We start from the raw sequence: 20,088 nt of genomic DNA on the forward strand, positions 1-20,088 counted from the left end.
CATGTAAGCTTTCACTGAAATACAGGGAGCGAAATATAGGAAGTAATTTGATCACAGACCATGATTTCTCACGTAAGGACACATTCAGTTTTCAATTGAAATACTCTTATAATATTCCAAGTAAACATTTTAATCCTTGCATTGCATAATTGATTTACAATCATGTTAATTGTAAATATATCAAACATCTGTTTTGCTGCGTGTTTATGCATATTGTACAGCCTAATGACAGAAATATATAAAATACTTCATGACATCAGAATGGATTTGAATTTGGACTTAAAAGAGTAAAACTTCATTTCAATCACTTTGGGAAGCCATGTCAGCTTTAAACGCGTCATTTGGTCCCGGTAATCACATGGAGATATAAAGATTTATTATGCATTACGCTTTGCCGTAAAGGATACAGATACTAACCAAAAACACCTGTCCGTGTATTTAATGAAAGCACGATATAAAAAAAAAGAAGTAATTCTGTTTACATTGAAAGAACTTATAAGAGAATTTACTCTAATTCTTGAGTTTGACAAAGGTGTCATTATTGACTTGTATTAACGATACTGTCAGTTCTGGTTCTGCATATAGAAAATTTGACTGAAAGGAGGAAGAAAAGGAAAGAGAACGCAAAAATGAACATACCGCCCTTTTGATTTAGCATTTTAAAAGCAGTATTCAAAGGATTTAGTCTAATCACCATCCCCTTGTTCGAAGCCTTGTGGCCCCGTTAAAGTTGATAATTTAATAACATCGTCTCATTCGTCTGATCCATCATCCCACGCGCCTCACACCAAGTAATTAGCCAGAGCGATAATAACGAGGCTGAATGTAAGTCCAGCAAGAGGTCTGACATGACCAGCTGACGACAGAGGATCGGCAAACGAGGGGCAGTCATCAGACCAACCCACTTCGTCGCCATTGGCAGCACGGAGGTAATCGAGGAGCGGCTGGAAATAATCCATTAGAGGCTGTGCGCTCATCGTAGTCTGGCCTGTCAGTTCCTTCAGAGATTCTGTCCACACCTGAGATGATCCCTTGCTAAGCATGGCACTGGAATTGAGAGAAAACACAGAATGTAAGTGCCACCCAGAAATTACAAAATGTTAGAAATTACAAAAAACAGAAAAACGGGGATTACGAATCGCTTAATCAACTCTTCACAACCAGACTAGTTACCTGAGTTTCTGACCCGCTGCACTTGAATTATAGATGTCACAGGTGTGCAAGGGACCGTTATGACCCGCAATACCACACAGGGCTTTGTGAAACTGGAACTGTAGCACGTAACTCACAAAATATCTGCAAATGATAAAAATAAACATGTTCCTATCTGAAATAAAGATGAACAAGTGAATCAATTAAGAACGATATTTGTGGGATGTGGAAGTAGGGTGCCTTTCTTCAGTAAACTACTCGAACACCACGAGTATACAGCTTGAGACTTTAGAGGTGTGCACATAGACAAAGAGAAATGCGTTTGTCGTCGTAAAAGTCTTTTTATTGTGGTTTATTTATTTTATTTTTTGACAGCGGCATAAAATTCCTTGTCAGCAGACCTGATGTAGGGAGTGTTGCCAGGAATGTGATACTTGGCGCCAGGGTCGAAGTCCTCTTCAGACCTTGGGACTGGTGGAGACACACCTTGAAGACCACACCTGCAAGAAGGAAAGACATGTAGTTTGGGTTTACTGCACATTGCGCAGCACGTACACAAACACACACACTAAGGATGGAGATGAAGAGAGTATGCTGTTACTCTTTTCCATGTGTATTTTTTTCTGTGTTACCTGAGGTTCCACCAGGCCTTGTTGTAATCAGAAGCTTTTGTTACGCCTTTGAAGACGCTCCAGCGCCACTGGTCTATGAGGTAACCGAAGGGCAAGAAGGCAATTTTTTGTAAAGCCATCGCCATCAAGAAATTGATATCGGTCTCTGTCACAAACAAGAATTGAAAGCGACAGTATGTTATTTGAAATTCGACACACATCGAAACACTTGTCACTAACACCACACCACCCGCCAGCACGCCACATTCTAGCACAACAGTCATGCACAAACTCAAATAAATCTTACCGTTGTCTTCGACATAGTTCGGAAGCAAACCGATCTTGTTCAGATGCTTCGGTGTCTCTACGGACAGCGAAATGACATCGCCAACTGCTTCATGAAAACCTGACCGACAAGAAACACAAATTAAGATAAATATTTTAGTATTTATTTGGACGCGGATGCACTCGATAAACAATTTTATCATTTTTTGAGAGAATCCAATCATAAAGTAAAGACATCGAGATTAAATGCCAGTCATAATCTCCTTTTAACTCAGTGTTATTGTCCGCGCTTACGATAAAAAATGTTCTTGAATACAATGCTTACAATTAAATTATTTAAGAGAACTGATTTTAATTTCACTACAGCAGTGAAAATGGAGATCAACAAAATATTAAAGTAGTCTGTATTAAACATAATAATGAGATGCATGCATAAGCATTGCCGGTGATAGGCCAGCGTGGTAGAGAACATTCCCATGCATTAATAAAAATTTTAATTTCAAAAAACAAATTCTGAACATGTTCATGGTACCACCAGCTACAAGACAGTCGTTAAAATAATATTTGCTACATGCACCAATGCAATAATGAAACAGCAGCTTTAGCACAAGCGGATACATAAGTGCAGGGAATACAAAGAAATATCAAACATGCAAGAAGTGTTTGGAAGTAGAAAATGTTTAGAATACACATTTGGAATCTGAAATAGAACCTTCGATCCAGTGTAAGCTTCAGCTTTACATAATCAGCTTCCTAACGACAGTACGAGTGTGGTTTGTCTCCTCTAGTGAACACCTCCATTGCCCTCCTATGCTAGTCTACACTTGAAATCTGTTGGTAAGACGCAGAGAACACTCCAACGACATCTTTCCTAATCTGTAACAGCCACTTTTGCTATTTTGTCTTTTCTTGTAAGAGCACTTGACTGCCCGGGGCGACTGACGATGCTGACAAGTTGCAGGCCGCCATTAAGTGGGTGTAGTCCGGAAAACGGGATTCGGTGCCTAAGTGTGGCGAGTGCTATATTTACATGCAGGAATATGTCAAGGATTGATGTTCACTTGCACTTTGACAGTTCATTTGTACAATGACTGTGCCTTAAACTCTCAATGAAACGTGCATTATTGTTCTCCGACAAAAACCAAAAAAATCGGTATTAAACAATGTAATAATGAAGATTACTTGTAAAGCATCGTTCACAACGCCACACACACACACCTCTCTCTCTCTGTAAGATAATAATTTTTTATTATATATAACCAGTGTAAGAAAGTTCTGAATGATGTAAACAACCAAGTGCATTTATTAGCCAAGAACTTAACTTACATGTACGTCTTCAGCCGCTGCTGCATTCATTCTTGGAGCAAGAAATTATTGAAGAATCAACATAAACAACTCAACAGACTATTTATTAATTACTGCAATAAACTTTGTGAATAGGATATAGATCAGCAAAGCGAAGCGAAGCGAGAAAAACTAAACGACTCTCTATACTCTGTGCTATACTCTATACTTATGTATATCTGTGCTATACTCTATACTTATCTCTATCTGTGCTACACTCTATACTTATCTCTATCTGTGCTATAGTCTATACTTATCTATAGCTGTGTTATACTCTGTACTTATGTATATCTGTGCTATACTCTATACTTATCTCTATCTGTGCTACACTCTATACTTATCTCTATCTGTGCGATACTCTATACTTATCTAGACTCTAGATGCTACAAAAAACATGAAAAGCGATGACAGCCAATTATTGTCGCATGTCAAACTACTCTCTCCACCAAAATGGTCGACACTGCTTCTGCAATATGTTTAAATGTAGCACAGTATGTAAGTTTTGGGTTGGCTTATTCCTTTAATTGTTAGCAGGAACCTCTTGTCTGCTCAATGTTGTGTCAGTAACTGCGCTCACCATGAAATCATTACTTTAAAATAGCTTCTGACTCAAAGTTTGGGTGAATTATTTTCGAATTGCTTTTCATTTTGCTTTTTATTTATTTATTTATTTTTTTTGTTATTTGCGAATTTTTTTTCTCAATAAACCGATTGTGATTTAGTGTCCAAATCTTTTAGGGGTTAACGCACAAATTGTAATTAACAGCTGACAGGTCAAAGGCCATGTCCCACTACTTCCATCAGAACTGCCGTAGATATGGACCAGCGATAGGAACCAATTCAACAGAGGTCAAATGTTAACTGGTTAGTTGGTCAGCACCATACACTTTCCTGAAGACCCTCTCAGTGGGTTAATTATAGCACAAATCATGAGGTGAAGGGCAACAACCGTTGGGAGGTTAGCGACCCAAGGTGAAGGGTAGGAGGTCACAGGACAAGGTGATGGGGTTGATATATGTGAGGACATGTTTGGGACTCTCTCGTCAGGTAAATAACGAATGTTGACCTGTATACCCTCTGTTCGTACCTGGGTTAGCACCATCGCGAAAGACCAGGGGTTGGTTCCTATACTGGAGGAAATACTCGATATGACCCATTTCGTGGTGAGCGGTTGACAAGTGGTCCATTGTGATATCAGTGCACTGTTTTACACTGAAAGTCAACAAGCAGCCAGTTAGTTCCACAACAAGTCTCTGCTTTCGTCTTCAAACTCTAAGGAACGGTTTTGATAATTTTTTCTAAATAAAATCTGTTAAAGACTGCACTCAGCATGCTAGATATTTCACGGAGATTCCCCCAGAGATAACACAGAAGGTACGACCACGATGAAAATCGGTTAAAGAAGTTTTACATTCGAAAGGAAGCAAGTCTGTTGCTGACATCGAGTGTTTCCCTTTTGAGATGTTTAAGTCAACCCACTTTTCTTCTGCTCTTGTGGGCCACCTTAAATGTTGACTCAAAACTTCAAAAGTGAACCTTTCTCTCTCTTTCCTTCCCCCACCCTTTCTCTCTCACACACACATGCACACTTGGTCGAGGTGGGAGCATCTACGCATGCACGCATGCACTAACACATACAAAAGCATGCCTCTATCATGGAATAACATACTTCACACATTAAAAGAATTTTCAAGTTACACAAGGGATGAGGCAAAGGTGTTTATGCTGAGCCAGCGACATATCACGGCACAGCATCAGGCCTGTAAACAGATGCTACACGAAGAGAAAGAATACGTCCGAGACGAGATTTGAACCTCGGACCTCCAATTCTCTCTGTATTGTGACAAGCGCTGACCGTTACGCCACCGGATCGCAAGCTGCACGCGGACCGTTAGCCCGAAACGAAAGTCGATCAAAATTAACTCATCACCTTTCAAGCTCTGAGTTCTTTTCATGTAACTTATATGACTAGCCACTTACACCCAGACCAAGTCGTGACAGAAAAAGAACAAGTGAAATTAGGATTCCTACAATTATAAATTGTTTTTTAAATACTTGATGAACAGGAATTTCTTACAGACTTAGACTTCTTACGCAAAACAAGCGCTTGAAAAAAGCAAAAGAGTGTTTTAATAGAAAAAAAAATGTTCTTCGCATGCAAACTTCTGCATGCAGTGTGTTAGAGAAAACAAAAATCACAGGATGCTGTTTACTGCAATAAGCAGGTACCTGGGTTGGCCCCCCGCCTGTATATAACGGGTAGGTGTTTATACTGTAGGTAATACTCCACGTGCCCCATTTCATGATGGGCTGTAGACAAGTGACCCATGGTTACCTCTGTGCACTGTTTCACGCTGGAAATCAAAGGGGCTGTTACTGATGTAGATGCAAATAATGTCGATAATATTATTGTTTTTAGTTATTTAAAATAAACAATGTTTTTAAAAAAATATGGACGTAGTCCTATCGTACGTTTATTTTACTTTTATCAGTCGCGGATCTTCGTGGATGGACAGCTGTCTACCTGTTCATAAGTAGGTCAAGTACTCGGCGCGAAGCCACAGCTACTTCCTGCTTGCGGTGTGGGCATGCGCAAGAACGAATGTGCGTTGGGAAACGCTGGGCAGATCAGCGGAAGCGCGTGCACATGCGCGGTTTGGTGTTCTCGGACCAGTCGCACCATCAAGAGAAGACCATTACAGATGTTAATTCGTCGATCGGTACATAGTATATATTCCCTCGAGCCAGTGTTTCTCCTCGTAGTAACACTTAATGGTCACTGAGCATTTGGAAAATTTGTGAGACCTCCCCGCTCCCAACCTCTCAGTTCCACGACTGTTTGAAGGATTTACATCGTTTTTGCATGAGGTTCTGTCATGCGCACAAAGGATGTTTGATAGTCAGCGTTCCGGCCACACGTTCCTGATCACACAAGTGCGTGGTGAGTAACGTGAGTAACACGAGTACTTGTAAGTAACCAAGTGCTCTCTTCCTCCCCCAGGAACTTATGTAGCTAATATCGCTCTCTCGATGAATCTAAATCAACTCAATATGCAAAATAGATGCCCTAAGTCTAGCTTATATTAACCCAGAGCACCAATAGGTGACAAGAAAAATCGTAAACAGTCACCGGAAGTCACGGCCGTTGTAGAAGTCCCACGCAGACGCATGGCACACAACCTCTCGACCGGCAGGTCGCTCCAGCATGGATTTGTTCCAGAATTCAAAAGGCATTTCGATCATACCCAGTGACTTGAAAAAATCGTCTGACACTTCAAAAATTTTTCTAGGTGTATATTTCTTTAAAAACAGAAGGAACAAAACACAATGATTAAAAGTATTTTTTTTTTTACATGACAGTTCTCGATAAAACAAAGATACGCAATTACCCTTATACATTTCAACGGTCATCTTTTTTTTTTTTTTACAATTGAAGTAACAGTCTATTCTAGTATAAAATTTGTTTTAAAGATTTTTAGTAAGATTTTCTGAAAGAATAATCAAGTTTACAGTAACTATCTGAAATATGTTTTTAGGCTGTGATGAAATTTTGATTGTAATCAATGATTGTTGAAAAAGTTACTAAAAAATGCCATTTGAGAAAATGGAGTTGTTCTAATTTATTTAAGCGTAAATTTGGTAAGGGTAGTGTAAAACATTAATTTACTTAAAATCAAAACTTTTTTTTTCAACAAAAATGCACCTGAACCATATTAATTAGATGTCAAAGTATCAAAACCTGTTGTTATCTCAATCTCGACCACGGCATCACAAACCTGCTCCTTTCTTAGACTGCAGGATATAATGACTAGCTTGTTACCAGTAATTAGTTGTCAATATAATACATAACACTTGACAGCTCTTATCTCTTTCACCTGGTGATAGCATGATAACACACAAGCACTGTATAATAATGACACCCGAGGTACGCCATCTTTCTTGACCACCTGATCACTCATGTAAAACATAGAAGAAGAATTTTTTTTGTACCAATTTTCTAGGACAAGACAAACTAGATGACAGTGAAAGGACAGAGGGAAGTGCAGACCACCTGCTTGACCATTTCTTCAGTCACATCTAGAATAGGTTTGGACGGAAAGGGCATCAGGAGATCTTGGAGGGAGTTCCAGGACTGCGCCCACATGTTTCCTGAAAAAGTTTCAGTCTGAATGAACACGTTCTTAAGTACATACTGTTAAGAAAAGCAAAGTAGTTCCATGCTGTGTAAACTTTATTGTGTATTACATCATGCACGCACACTAATTTCTGTGAAGAAATAAAAATTTCTTTCACATTGTTTCGTTCCAATGGCCTCTGACTTCTCTCAACCTGCGATACTCTGCAGCATTCAGTCCTAGACACAGAAAAAGTCTTGTGCTAGTTCCCCTCGCCAATCTTTTTGTTTACCGGCATTCTAAACTCTGTATATGTATGATCCATATTAGCAAGAAAATGTGGTTTATGTCTTGTCAGAAATAATAGTAACCCCCTGTTTTGTTTTCCGTGTCTCAGTTTTCTGTTGTATCTTCTAAGATGGCCGAATAATTACTTCTGGATTCCGGAATAACCTCGTGTTTGTGACGCACTGAACCGCTCTGTTATTTCCAGAAACATCTCAAGATCTTCTGACGAGCGACAACTGTCCATGTCCCGTTAGACGGTAAAACAAAGATTCGTTTAACAGACCGGAGGCTGACAATGGCCGGCATTCTAACCGTCAACTGTTATCGCCACGGTTATCACCACAAGCCTCTAGCTTACCTGCAACAGATCGGTTATCGCAACCGAAACCCAGACAAGTAGAAGCGTGTGTGTAGACTGCTTTGTTTGTAGTGTGAAAGTCATCCCATTGTACATTCTTCTTATGTGAGATTTTTGTTCCCTCCTCCCCATCCTCATTCTCCGTTGTGCGTGTGTTTTTGTGTGTGGGTGCGCGCGAGAGAGAGAAAGTATAGTCACGTGACGATATTTTTTTCTTTTAAATATAGTTTGTGATCAAAACTTGACATTCGGACATGTCAGCTAATTATTGATGGTGGACCTCCAGCCTACCCCACAATACCAGGGTGTTGCTGGCGGACACCTACCTAGCAGGTGTGCAGGGATGTGACCAGTCTGAGGGAAGATGGCGGCTCCGTACTGCTTCTTCAAGCGTTGTCTGACGAAGGCGTGCAGCTGCTCGTACAACGGTTTCAACTGTTCAAACAGACGCTTGACCTCCTGATCGAAGGTGTCCATCTCATACCATGACCTCCAATACGCACCCGTGTCGGCGTACCCTACACACACACACGGGTACACACAAAATGAATGCTTCAAACACATGTAGGTCAGTCTCACCATTGTCAGGGTTAGGTCATGTGACATAAGACGTGTGAGTACACAAAGAATAGGAAGTGTATGGGCGATAAATAAAGCTAGATAAAAACATAAAATAATTTCAAAATATTTGTGCAGGAAAATTTTTCTGCCATTAGGTAAATGAATCGCTAAAATTGCATTTAAAATAATGAATATGATGCTACATTCCATACAACCACAAAAATGCCACCAGGGTACCATTACAAGCTCCTGAAATAAATCTTCTACTAAACAGTCGATTTGGTTTTTCAAAGTCTGCCACCTAATAAAAGTCTGCCACCTACCCAGAGTCTGCCATCTACCCAAAGTCTGCCACCTACCCAGAGTCTGCCACCTACCCAAAGTCTGCCACCTACCCAAAGTCTGCCACCTACCCAAAGTCTGCCACCTACCCAAAGTCTGCCACCTACCCAAAGTCTGCCACCTACCCAAAGTCTTCCACCTACCCAAAGTCTGCCACCTACCCAAAGTCTATCACCTACCCAAAGTCTGCACACCCTCGTTGCTTCAGCTGCACAAAGGTCGTGTACAGGTCCCGCATTTTGCGTCCCGTTTGGTCCCGCCAGCCTTTCCAAGCGATCCTCAACTTCTGTTCATCTCTGGAAGTCTCGAACAGACGAGTGATATCTGCAGCAAAAGCACGTGCAGGTCACTGCTCTGTGTTTATGACACGTCACTGTTCACAAAAATTGGCATCGTCCTCGCCAGCCAGACAGCAGTCTACCGCCATGCACATCATCATGATTGGTGGATGATGGATGATTTGATGGATGATGATGATGCACATCTTTTTTTTGTGTTTCCGTGAGTGCAGACGCGTGCTGCCTCCAAAGTCATATCTTAATGTTGAAGTTATTCTTGAGATATTTGGTATGCTTGACATTTTGCGAAGACTTTCACGAACATTTTTCCCAAAATAAAATCCGTTGCTGGTCATACCTGGGTCCAGTGGCTTGCAGTCGTTCTCAGCGAAGCACACTTTGCCGGTGCTGTATATGGACTCCATGTCGGAGAGCACCTCATTCAGCTGTAATGTAATGACAAGAAGTTAAAAGTGCAAATGTTTGGACAAACATTTTGACTGAAAAACAGTTCACAATGTGTTATTCTGTCTCGGTCTGAAACCCTAATTCTTCTTTGCCGGAAATTTGAGATAGTTGCTACCAAGCTTCAACTTCTAAAAAACCCCAACCAACCAAACAAAAAAAATGGTTAATAGGTAAATGTAAATAGGAAAAATTATACCATTTATTTGACAAGTCATTCCGTCTGTATAAACATTTCTCTTTGAAGAGATTGAAAATATATTCTCAGTGTCTCGGTGTGTACAAGCGACATTGGATGACACACAAGGGGGAAGGACGGGAGAGCGATGGATGGGGAGACTGACAGACAGATGACTTTGCGTGCTAAGTGCATAAATACTTCTCCTTGTATGACTGGATGTATATCACGTGAGATAGATAGAACGTAGAAAACAGCTAGAAAATAGATAAACAGATAGATTGATTTGTTATGATGACGTCAATTCATTAAAAAAAAATCATCATTCTGACTTCTGTTATCGAGAAATGGCATCGTCAGACACAACAGCCCTTCACCTCTTGAAAACGGTAACTTCAAAATTTATTGTCGTCCTCAACTCACTTTACAACCCTCTCTGTCTTCTCATACATCACTATGTACATCACTACATAGTCACCATATATCTATATAGTACATACATCCCTTTCGTCATCATGGTTTATGAACTAGAATACGTTTATGGTCCACACGCACATCAGTACTTACTCAGGTACTTACACTTCTGTAAAATACATAAATACGCGGTGTGTGGCAGTGGTGAGTACCATGACATATTCATGACCCATAGATAAGGTTCAACCATGGGGGAACTTTTGTAACGGTACTTCTGGGCAACAATAGCCCCCCACGTTGTCTTGCAATGACCATTGTGATCAGCATAAATTCCATTACCGGGTGGGGACATTGTCCTCGTCTTTTCTCACGGCATTGTCATCTGGACACCAGGACACCATCTTGCAGAATTTTTTCAAAGTTACTTTGTAAAGCTGCGACAGTAAATTTTCTCGCAGCTGGGTGAAAGTTGCTCCAAAAAACTCACACACAGAACAACAAACAAAAACCAACCAGAAGCAACCACCACAAACAACACTTAACCCTTCCCCTCCCGATGTCACAGCCCTCTACTTGCAGTTTTTCTCTTCGCTCAAGAGACGATTGTTCACAAGTTGCATTGCTTGGCAAACCCTTCGAGAAGCCCATCAAAGCACTTCAAGTGGTTCCCTAACTTTATGTCTCGTAGAGATAGAACTTTATTGCTGGTCATCGTGCCATTTTCAGGAATTATCAGGTAGAGGTTAAAGGGAGGGACGGGAAGGGGGGATGGAGGGAGAGAAGAAAGATCTCAGAACAACGAGGAGTAAAAGAATCGCTTTGTGTCTGTGATGGAAAAGAACGAATACCACACGTCCAGTGATACTTATATACGGTGGACCGCTGATCGTATAACTTACCAGAAAACAAATGTTTCCATCGCTGTTTGTAAGACATCTCTAAATCAATGTCAACAAAGTTTGCCGAGAGGGTAAACAGTGTCGAGGCTTCTTACTCTAAGCAAACAGTACACGCTGTATGGCTTGGTTTTTTTTTCACCCCAAGGAGGACATCTAACCCTAACCCTAACCCTAACCCTGCTTGCAGACTGTCTAAAAATAAGGATTTCTTAAATGATGTAAACCAAACTAAGGTCAGGGTAGTTGTAATGAGGTCATTTGTAGACTGTACAAACAACAGTCAGGGTTGACATTGTGTCTACCTTCACACGGTGTGCTGCCTAGAGTCATCTGTGACATCTTCGTCATTACCTTTGCCGTCTGTTGCTTGGGTGACAGGTGTTGCACTGAGCCCGTACACCGGTGTGTATACGTGGCTTGGAGCTTGGGTTGTAGGTGTATATATGTGTGTAGGTGTATATATTGCATGCAGTGTATCATGATACAGGAACTACACACACTGTGCCACAATGTAAACTGGTTGTTCCAGGACCAGAAGCATCATTACACAAAAACACACTGAGTCAGTGAACGGTTCAAGAAGAGATTTTCAAACAGGAGGTTAAGTGCTCCATTGCATAACCGTGCGTGTATGTGTGTTGCTCATGCAGTCGGAATGTATTTGTTTATGCCCGAGTATCGCTTATCATCCTGCCGACGACATATCTGTATTTTTTGGCATGAACAGGATAACCGCCAACTATTTTGCGTGAACATGGACCGCGTGGGAGCTGGAGAAACATGAACACGGAGGCCTGCAAATATTGTTCTAGTCACACAAGTTCTCCAAAGTTCTATTCACGAGGACACGTACATCGTTAAATAGACACGATGTAAAGAGAGTCGACAAGAAAATAGTCAAAGGTTGGTTGGCTGAATCGCTGGGAGGAGAGGGAGGAGAGGGAGAGGGAGAGGGAGAGGGAGGGAGAAGCGGATGCAAGTCACCCAGACGTCTAGAAGAGCTGAGAAGAGAAATGGGCGGAGATGGAAAGTGGGACACAAACATGCCAAGATAGCAGCCACGGGAAAGCAGAATAAACTGTGATAAAGAGAGACTGTACTGAAGCCTTCTCTCTCTAAAAAAAAGAACAAAAACAAAAAACAAAAAACAAACAAACAAAGCCCCACAACTGAGATATATCGAGATTTCTTGCCTGATGAAAACCTTGGAAGCGTGCAATTACAATTTTGTAATAATTATAGTAATTAATTTCTCTCTACCCTTTATAATTTTTTTTAGTTGTGATTTACTGGCAGTTCGTTGAGTTTTTAACTTCACAGTCTCTTCCTGTCGCCCGGCACTGCCTGTGAGCGCGTCTGAACTACACCTGTGAACATGAATGTGAACTCTCACCTTCTGTAGCTTTCCATGGTCAGTCATGGCGGCCGTGCCGATGTCTTTGATCTTGTAGAACTGCCGTTGCATTGTGGCGTTGAAGGCAGAAGTGTTAAAGGCAGCCGCCCTGTTAGCCATTTCTTGCTGCCACAGGTCCGTCTCAAGCTGAACTTCGACCTTTCAGAAAAGGCAACAGCAGATTGTTCATTAGCAATCAAATGCAACCGACAACCCAGTCTCTTCTTTTTTTCTTCAAAGAACTGTCCCAGCTCTATACAAGTACATGATATTGTGCTTGTAAACATCAACATAAGATATGAGATTGTGAGAGAAAAAAAAAAGGTTGTGGATAAAACTCAAGCAGGAGGCAATGATGGCGACTGGATGCTCCAGTAATTTACTAATTATAATGAATATCAGTTCATTTATTTCTAGAGAAAGAAGAGAAAAGAAAAAATACGCGTACCATTTTCTTCTGGTTCTCATTGGTAATGTTGGTGTTAAAGGTCCAGGCAGCCTCCATGTTTCGGTTAAATGTTGTTTGCGAAACATTGTTGTACTCCTCCAGGAACAGACTCGCTTCCTCCACGTCACTGTTGTTACCTTGACCTCCAACTAAGGTCAAGGCAACTGCCAGCGATGTCAACCACAGAAGCATCTCTGGAACGTATGAACACAGAAGCTTTGCGTGGGTCTATGTCTAACCATCGTTTATTGAGTACTGCAAGCTGTTAGTAGCAAGAAACAATTACCTGGCCTCTCTATATATAAATAAACAAAGATGGCGCTGACTGTATTGTTGTTTTGTTTTGCACGCTGGCAACAGCTTGCATCTTTTTCTGTCACATGAAATGTCATTTCTCTCTCATTCCCCACCAGTCACATTAACAAAGCTGTTACCTATCACAGCTAGTAGTCCAATGATTAATGTTTTGCAGGATGTGAACTTACAGCAATTGCCAGCTTCAGTAGAGAAAGGTGGCACAACCGCAGCGTGTGACTCGTGAAATCGCTAATCACTGTTTGTTTTTCACTTCTTGTGACAAAGATCCGTAAATCTGTTGGCTTGTCTAGCTGTTTTACATTAAAAATTATCTCTGTCATATTTCTGTATTTTTTTTTTTAAAATAAACCTCTCGTGGTGTACGCTTGCTGAACACGTCACGGCGTATCATTGTGTTGATAAGGCTACGTATCTCTGATACCGAGGCTGTTGTATCTTGTATAAAGATACATAAACATTTCAGATCCATTTAAAATTGCATGACAACTGTCCAAACTGTGCAGTGGGTTATGTCATTAAAGTTTCTTGTGCCCTGCTTCACATTTTCTTTCATCTTGTGTGTGATCCTAGCGACATCTACAGCTCGACACAAACACCATTAATGGATCCTGAATAGAAAGTAGGAATAATCTCCCAGTATAACTGTCTAAAGAGGTAAAAGCCATGCTAAGCACAGTGAAAATAAAGAAGACCTTGTTTTTATCCAGACTTACCTGGCCGGTACAGTTCTCGTTGTCCACCCGAGGGAGGAGTCGCCGGTGCAATGGAGGCACCCGACTGTCTGTCAGTTCACGAGTCTCACCTGTGTGAAAAGGTTCAAGAACAAGTTTTCATCTGCACCACACAGGGACAAAACTTCATGGATGGGAGGTCTGTGGCCTGTATTTAACAGATTATAAAAGCAGGATCTCAGATGATATTTATTCAATGGCCGTTGGGGCGGTGTTCTGGTCTGTTGAAACAGAATATTTGTAAGTCTTAGAATGCATGTTTTTCAAAACCAAATCGCTAGAGGTAATATTTCTTTATTTCCTATTTCAAAATTTAATCACATAATTTTTTTGGGAAAATTTGTTTTTTGACTAATCTGTGGATAAATGTTCATGTTAAAAATGAGTTCAGTTTCTAATTTTAAATAGTAACAGATGCATGTAGCAGACGATTGTATTAGGCAGGCATGAACAACCTACGGCCCGCGGGCCATATTCGGCCCGCGACGCGGTGCCATCCGGCCCGCGAAACTTCTGCCCACAGTGCAGGAAATCGGCATGTTAGTAATAAAAGAAGACCTTAAAAAACGAAAAAAAAGGGAAGAAGAAGTATTTATCCCCACGTAGGGGCGTTTCCCAATCTTTTTTTTTTTTTCGATGGACGAACATTTCGATTCAGTGCTCCGACTTGGTGTCTCTACGATGAGGCCGGACATTCAGAAGTTGGTTTCGGGAAAACAACTTCAAATATCCCACTAATTACTACATAATAAATGGTAAGTACAACTTGTTTCTAATAAAAAATGGTATCTGCTCTATTTTTTTTTCCTTTTTGTATTTTTGCGGTGAAGTGGCCCGCGACACGGCTGTCCGAAATGGATATGGCCCGCAGGCCGAAAAAGGTTGGGCATCACTGGTATTAGGTATTTGTTTGTTAGCCATATAAACAACGTGAAAACTGATAAAAGACTGTTTACAATTTTCGAGGGGTGGAGGAATTACCCTTTAGACAATCTACACTTCTGATTGATTACAAAAATTGCCGTCAGGGACCTTGATTTGTGACAGCATCTCAGCCATCATCCAGGGAATGGCTCCTGTCACAAGTGACAGAAACTTTTGTCGCAAATACTCAGATCGGAAAACATCCCTGGCTGCATATTTTTTTTCAGAGGGACGTGGTAGCGCCATCTGTGTGTACTCTCACTTGTATCCGCAAGACCACGTGACCACTTAGCCAATCGTCCAGCTGCTGAAAGATGTGGGTGTGTGTATATATTAGCGCACCCCCAACCTTCCCCGGGTTATTGTTTTCAATAGACGGCGATGTGTAGAAAAAAAAAGAGAGCTGCAGGTGGGGGAGCTGGTGACAGGAAGGATGTGTGGTGGAAGGTGTCACTGGGTGGTTCTCATGACTGCTTAACACACAACAATTTGTTTATGTCGTGTAAGGTAGAGGACAAATTTGTAAGAGATCTCTGGCTGATGTGCGCAGTTCTGCAAGAAAGTGCATTCACTTATCAACTTGAGTATAAATAGCTTGTCTTCTTTAAATAGCAAAAATGAAGTCAGCAGGACAGATCCGATGTCCATGACACACACACTACGCTCTGAAAGAGTTGAGTACTTTTGTAGACACATTACAAACATGTCTCCAGTTATAATTTTTTCAGCTTTTAGAAAGTCACAGTCTCTTTATTTACAAACCCAAAAAGCAGTTTCGTTATAGTTGACGAACTATACAGTTGTAAACAAGAAAGTAATGGCCGTACAATATTTTCTGCTGATTGTAAGGATGTCCATACTTTGATACAATCCTGCTCTTCGTTTTCTACCAGTGAACATGTCAGTGGACGAGATTTGAGATAAGTAGAGGGAAGTCGGTTTGGGTTTCCTGTCAGCATCACAGATGCCAGTCACGGTGACCCCTAGATAGGCTTGCTAAAAAAATCCCATCATAATCTGAATATCAGGTTTCTGAAGCCAGCTCGTCAAATTAAATCTGACCGACAGCTGCGGCATATCAGCAAAATTAATAAAAAAAATTAACAAAAACAATTGCGACAGGTTGTTTATCTACGATAAATTAGGTGATACACAAACAGCTAATTTACCTGCGATGGTGTAGGGAACGCCCGACCAGGAGAATAACCTGGGTGGACCAAGTGAACCGTGAACCTGGGTGACTAACCGTTCGCTTGCTTGTTTATTCCAAGTGACTCCTTGCCACAAGGGGAACGGATGCTAGGTGTACTTGTCCTCGCTTTCGCAATCAGGTCAGTGTTGTTCTCGCCACAGTCAGCACACTACTGTCACAGCCATCACCACGCTCTTTGTCCTCGGGGATATCAAAGTCTTACCGAGACAGAGGCCATGCTCAGGCATAAGCTTGACTCTATTGTTGCCAATAACATTACACATGGAAGAGTCACCAGAAATGAATCCACAGTTGGCATTTTTAAAATTTATACGACGGTGTTTCTTCATACATATGAGAAAGTATGTGTCTGTGTGCGAGGCGGGAACAAGAATAGACGAAGAAAGGAGAGTCTGTTGGCGACGTACACCTACACCAGCAGACATTGAGCAGGATGTTGTTTTCTCGGCTGAAAGCCTTATTGTTACCGAAACTCGGCCAGACCATCTTGTCGAATATCTTTGCCAGACCCCTTGACGGAGCCGCCTTTTCTTTCGTTACCTCTGTCTTCTCGCTGCTGCGGCGCTGCTTCTGTCGTCGATGAAAGATTTTGGTCTTCCGCAAACTCGCACAACGGGGTTGGGGTGGATGATATCTAGTCAGTCACTCTGGCGATAAAGATGAAAGGCTTTTGTGGAAGACGACAAGAGAGGCCCCTGTTCCTATGTCTATTAACCTTAAATATTTAGCCCCGTTTTCTATCATAAATAGCTCCCTGTGTATTTCTCGCGGTCTCTCACTCTTTTTATAAATTTTTCTTCCACTGTCTTACTTACTCTCGCGGGTTTCATCTTTCTTTTTGACAGGCACCGAAATTTTTTGTCCAGCGAAACTAATGCCTTACTCAGCTGTCTCACTCCTTCGCTGCAACGACCGTCATGGACTGGTGACTCAGGTCACGTGATCCAGCAGTGCTGACGCGAGAGACCATGCACGCTCTGTTAGTTCTGCAGGCATGTGTGTGTAAACGTTAAAATTCTATTTTTATCAGGTGGATTTGCTTTCATGCATTTACACGACACAAGACCGATGAAAATCTTAAGAGCGAACACAAACACGCGCGTGCAGACACCCCCCACACCCACACACTTTTCTAATATAAACACACTCTCTCACACACAGTCTCTCTCTATCTCTCTCTCTCACACACACACTTTTGATACATAATCCCCTTTCTAGTTACATGCTTCAACTACTTGTTTGACCATAATCTTCTTTCAAGTGCGTGGACAGAAGTCATAATTCAACCTCTCCATAAGAAAGTTAACATAAGCCAGCCAGATAACTATAGAGGTATTTCTCTGTTGAATATATGTCGTAAAATCTACAGTTCTATTTTAAATAGAAGGAATAATTCAGATGGGGAAAAGCCGGGGCGGGTTAAGAAGTATTGTAATACAATAGACCATATATTTGTATTAATGGCTATGATAGGAAAACTAGCTCAACATAAGAAACCAGTATGTATCATTTATAGATTTTCGCAAGGCATTTGACTCGATAAATAGGAATAAATAGGCGCATTTTGCATAAAATGGTGTATATGGGAAACGTTAATGTGCTGTATGTATAGTGTCGTCAAGGCACGTGTCCGTATAGAAGCTGATTTGATTGAATATTCTGATTGTCCTCGAGGCCTCAAAAAAGGTGACACTTGTAGTCCCTCACTTTCTTCTTTGTTTATTAATGAGCTAACTTATGAAAATATCTAATCTAATAATCCAGGGTTAACACATCGCTTTGCTATTTACCTCTACAAAGCATTAGAACGGAGGATTTTGGATGTGATATACTAATCTTTATTTGTATAATCTTTAACACGTATAGCTGAAGTAAGTTTTTTTTTTCTATTTAACGAACTAGCAAAATAACAAGTCACGTGATGCTAGCCTCTTCATATGGGCCGACGGCCAAACCAACAAAAATTATCGTTCGTTCGTTAGCGGCATTTGTCTACAAAACATTAGACCAGAGAGATAAGTCCCTAAAATAGTATATTTGTCAATAAATCCATATACACACAGTAAGAAAAAAAACCCATTGCACTGTGTATAGTTCTGCATTATTGCGATTAATACAGACAAACAGAAGTGACTTCTACAAAACAGATTCTCACAGTCTGGGACAATATGAACAATGATCGCACTACTCACCCAGTGCTTGTACTTGGTTTAGTCACAGTCAAGGGTTTAATCTCCACGGTAACCACGCACACTAGTGCTGCAGCCAGACGACGAGGGCGATGTTTGTAGTGTTCTCGCCTCGTTCTGATCCCAGTGGTTGGCGAGTCCGCCTACTCTTCCCGCCTCCTTGTCTAAGGAATGCTAGTGAGAGTGTGACATCAAGGATGCTGTACATCCAACCATATCCGCCTCCTGAATTACTCACCTGCCACCACCTGTGGCTTATGAAGAAACGTGTCATAGTCAAGCCTCACCCATATTGTCCACCTTACAAAAAAAAAAAACAAAAAAACAAACAAACAAACAAACAAACAAAAAAACAACAAAACTACACACACATTGTTCGAGGAACACAAGCCTACAGATGTCGACATCAAAGTAAAAGAAGGGTCAGAATCCCAACATCCCCATTTTCAATCGTGATGGCTACAGCCAGTGCAACAGATGCCAGCAGGGGCCCAGGGCACACGACCTCTCAGGCTCCTCGTAATTGCAATTGTAAATTACTTTCCCAGCATATAATATGCTTACAATTCGATTGTCAATATCGACACTTCATTTAGTAACATAATATAGACGGCAAACATTAGGGTTAGGCGCACCGGCGCTACATCGCTACTTGAACATAGAGTTGTTCACACCTGAGTGGTTAGTAAATGAGGGAAAATGGCGTTAAAGACCAACCTGAATGGTTTGCGTTTTTTTTTTTCAAAATATCAGTAGATATAGGCAATATAAACCTAACCTGTACATGTCAGCCTTCAAAACCCATTCGATAATTAATTATCTGCTACAATTCGCACGTGCGATCAACGAACGCCATTAACAGTGTACTACGTCACGTTTGTACACCATTCACAACGTTGCCGGCTGTCAACACAAATCAGAGAAGGAGAAAATGAGTGACAGTTCGGATTATTCGGACGCTGACACTCTGCATTTCTCGTGGTTTTAAACAAATGCTACTTTAGCACGAGACATGCAGAGTGTCAAAGTCCGAATAACCCGAACTGTCGCTGTGATCAGTGTTGACTGCTCGTTGATCGCAGGTGCGAATCGTGTACTTTGCTGGCTGATAATTAATTAACGGATGGGTTTTGGAAGCTGAAATCTACAGATTAGGTTTATATCGCCTATATCTACCGATATATGAACAACAACAACAACAACAACAACAACAACAACAACAACAAACAACAACAACAACAACAACAAACAACACAAAAACAAAAAAACAAAACAAAAAAGACGCAAGCCACTCAAGCTGGTCTTTAAAGGATCAAAGTTGTAGTAGCCCGCTCCGGAGTGAGGACTATTATGCCAACTTTTCTTTAAAAGGAAAGAAGAAGAAAAAAATCCACTGACGAAGACCGTGCCTCTTTCACAATCGCGGTATTCCCTCTCCCCCGCCCTCTCATGTCAGGATGACAACATATAATATCCGGGATTTTCCTACAGAAATCAGAAAACCTGAGTGGATATGTTGGGAGTGTGTGGTAATATTCTCTTACCTGGTATTACAGTACTCATCAACATCCTTTCCGCACCC

General features: G+C 41.2%; 1 protein-coding gene across 1 annotated transcript; it reads right to left on the reverse strand.

The window, feature by feature from the left end:
- Window positions 1–88: 88 nt before the first annotated feature.
- Window positions 89–16,511, reverse strand: LOC112573688 (angiotensin-converting enzyme-like). Its single transcript, XM_025254267.1, has 16 exons — window positions 16,274–16,511; window positions 14,163–14,328; window positions 13,132–13,325; window positions 12,684–12,842; window positions 9,693–9,780; window positions 9,236–9,380; window positions 9,056–9,069; window positions 8,480–8,671; window positions 7,444–7,541; window positions 6,523–6,692; window positions 4,480–4,604; window positions 2,071–2,169; window positions 1,785–1,929; window positions 1,554–1,652; window positions 1,174–1,296; window positions 89–1,047 (listed from the first exon to the last, which is right to left on the reverse strand). Exons 3-16 carry the CDS (start codon window positions 13,321–13,323, stop codon window positions 783–785), a joined length of 1,914 nt encoding a protein of 637 aa, XP_025110052.1. The 5' UTR covers window positions 13,324–13,325; window positions 14,163–14,328; window positions 16,274–16,511; the 3' UTR covers window positions 89–782.
- Between the last annotated feature and the right edge of the window lie 3,577 nt (window positions 16,512–20,088).

The sequence above is a fragment of the Pomacea canaliculata genome, linkage group LG10 (assembly GCF_003073045.1).
Source record: "Pomacea canaliculata isolate SZHN2017 linkage group LG10, ASM307304v1, whole genome shotgun sequence".
Classification (NCBI taxonomy): domain Eukaryota; kingdom Metazoa; phylum Mollusca; class Gastropoda; order Architaenioglossa; family Ampullariidae; genus Pomacea; species Pomacea canaliculata.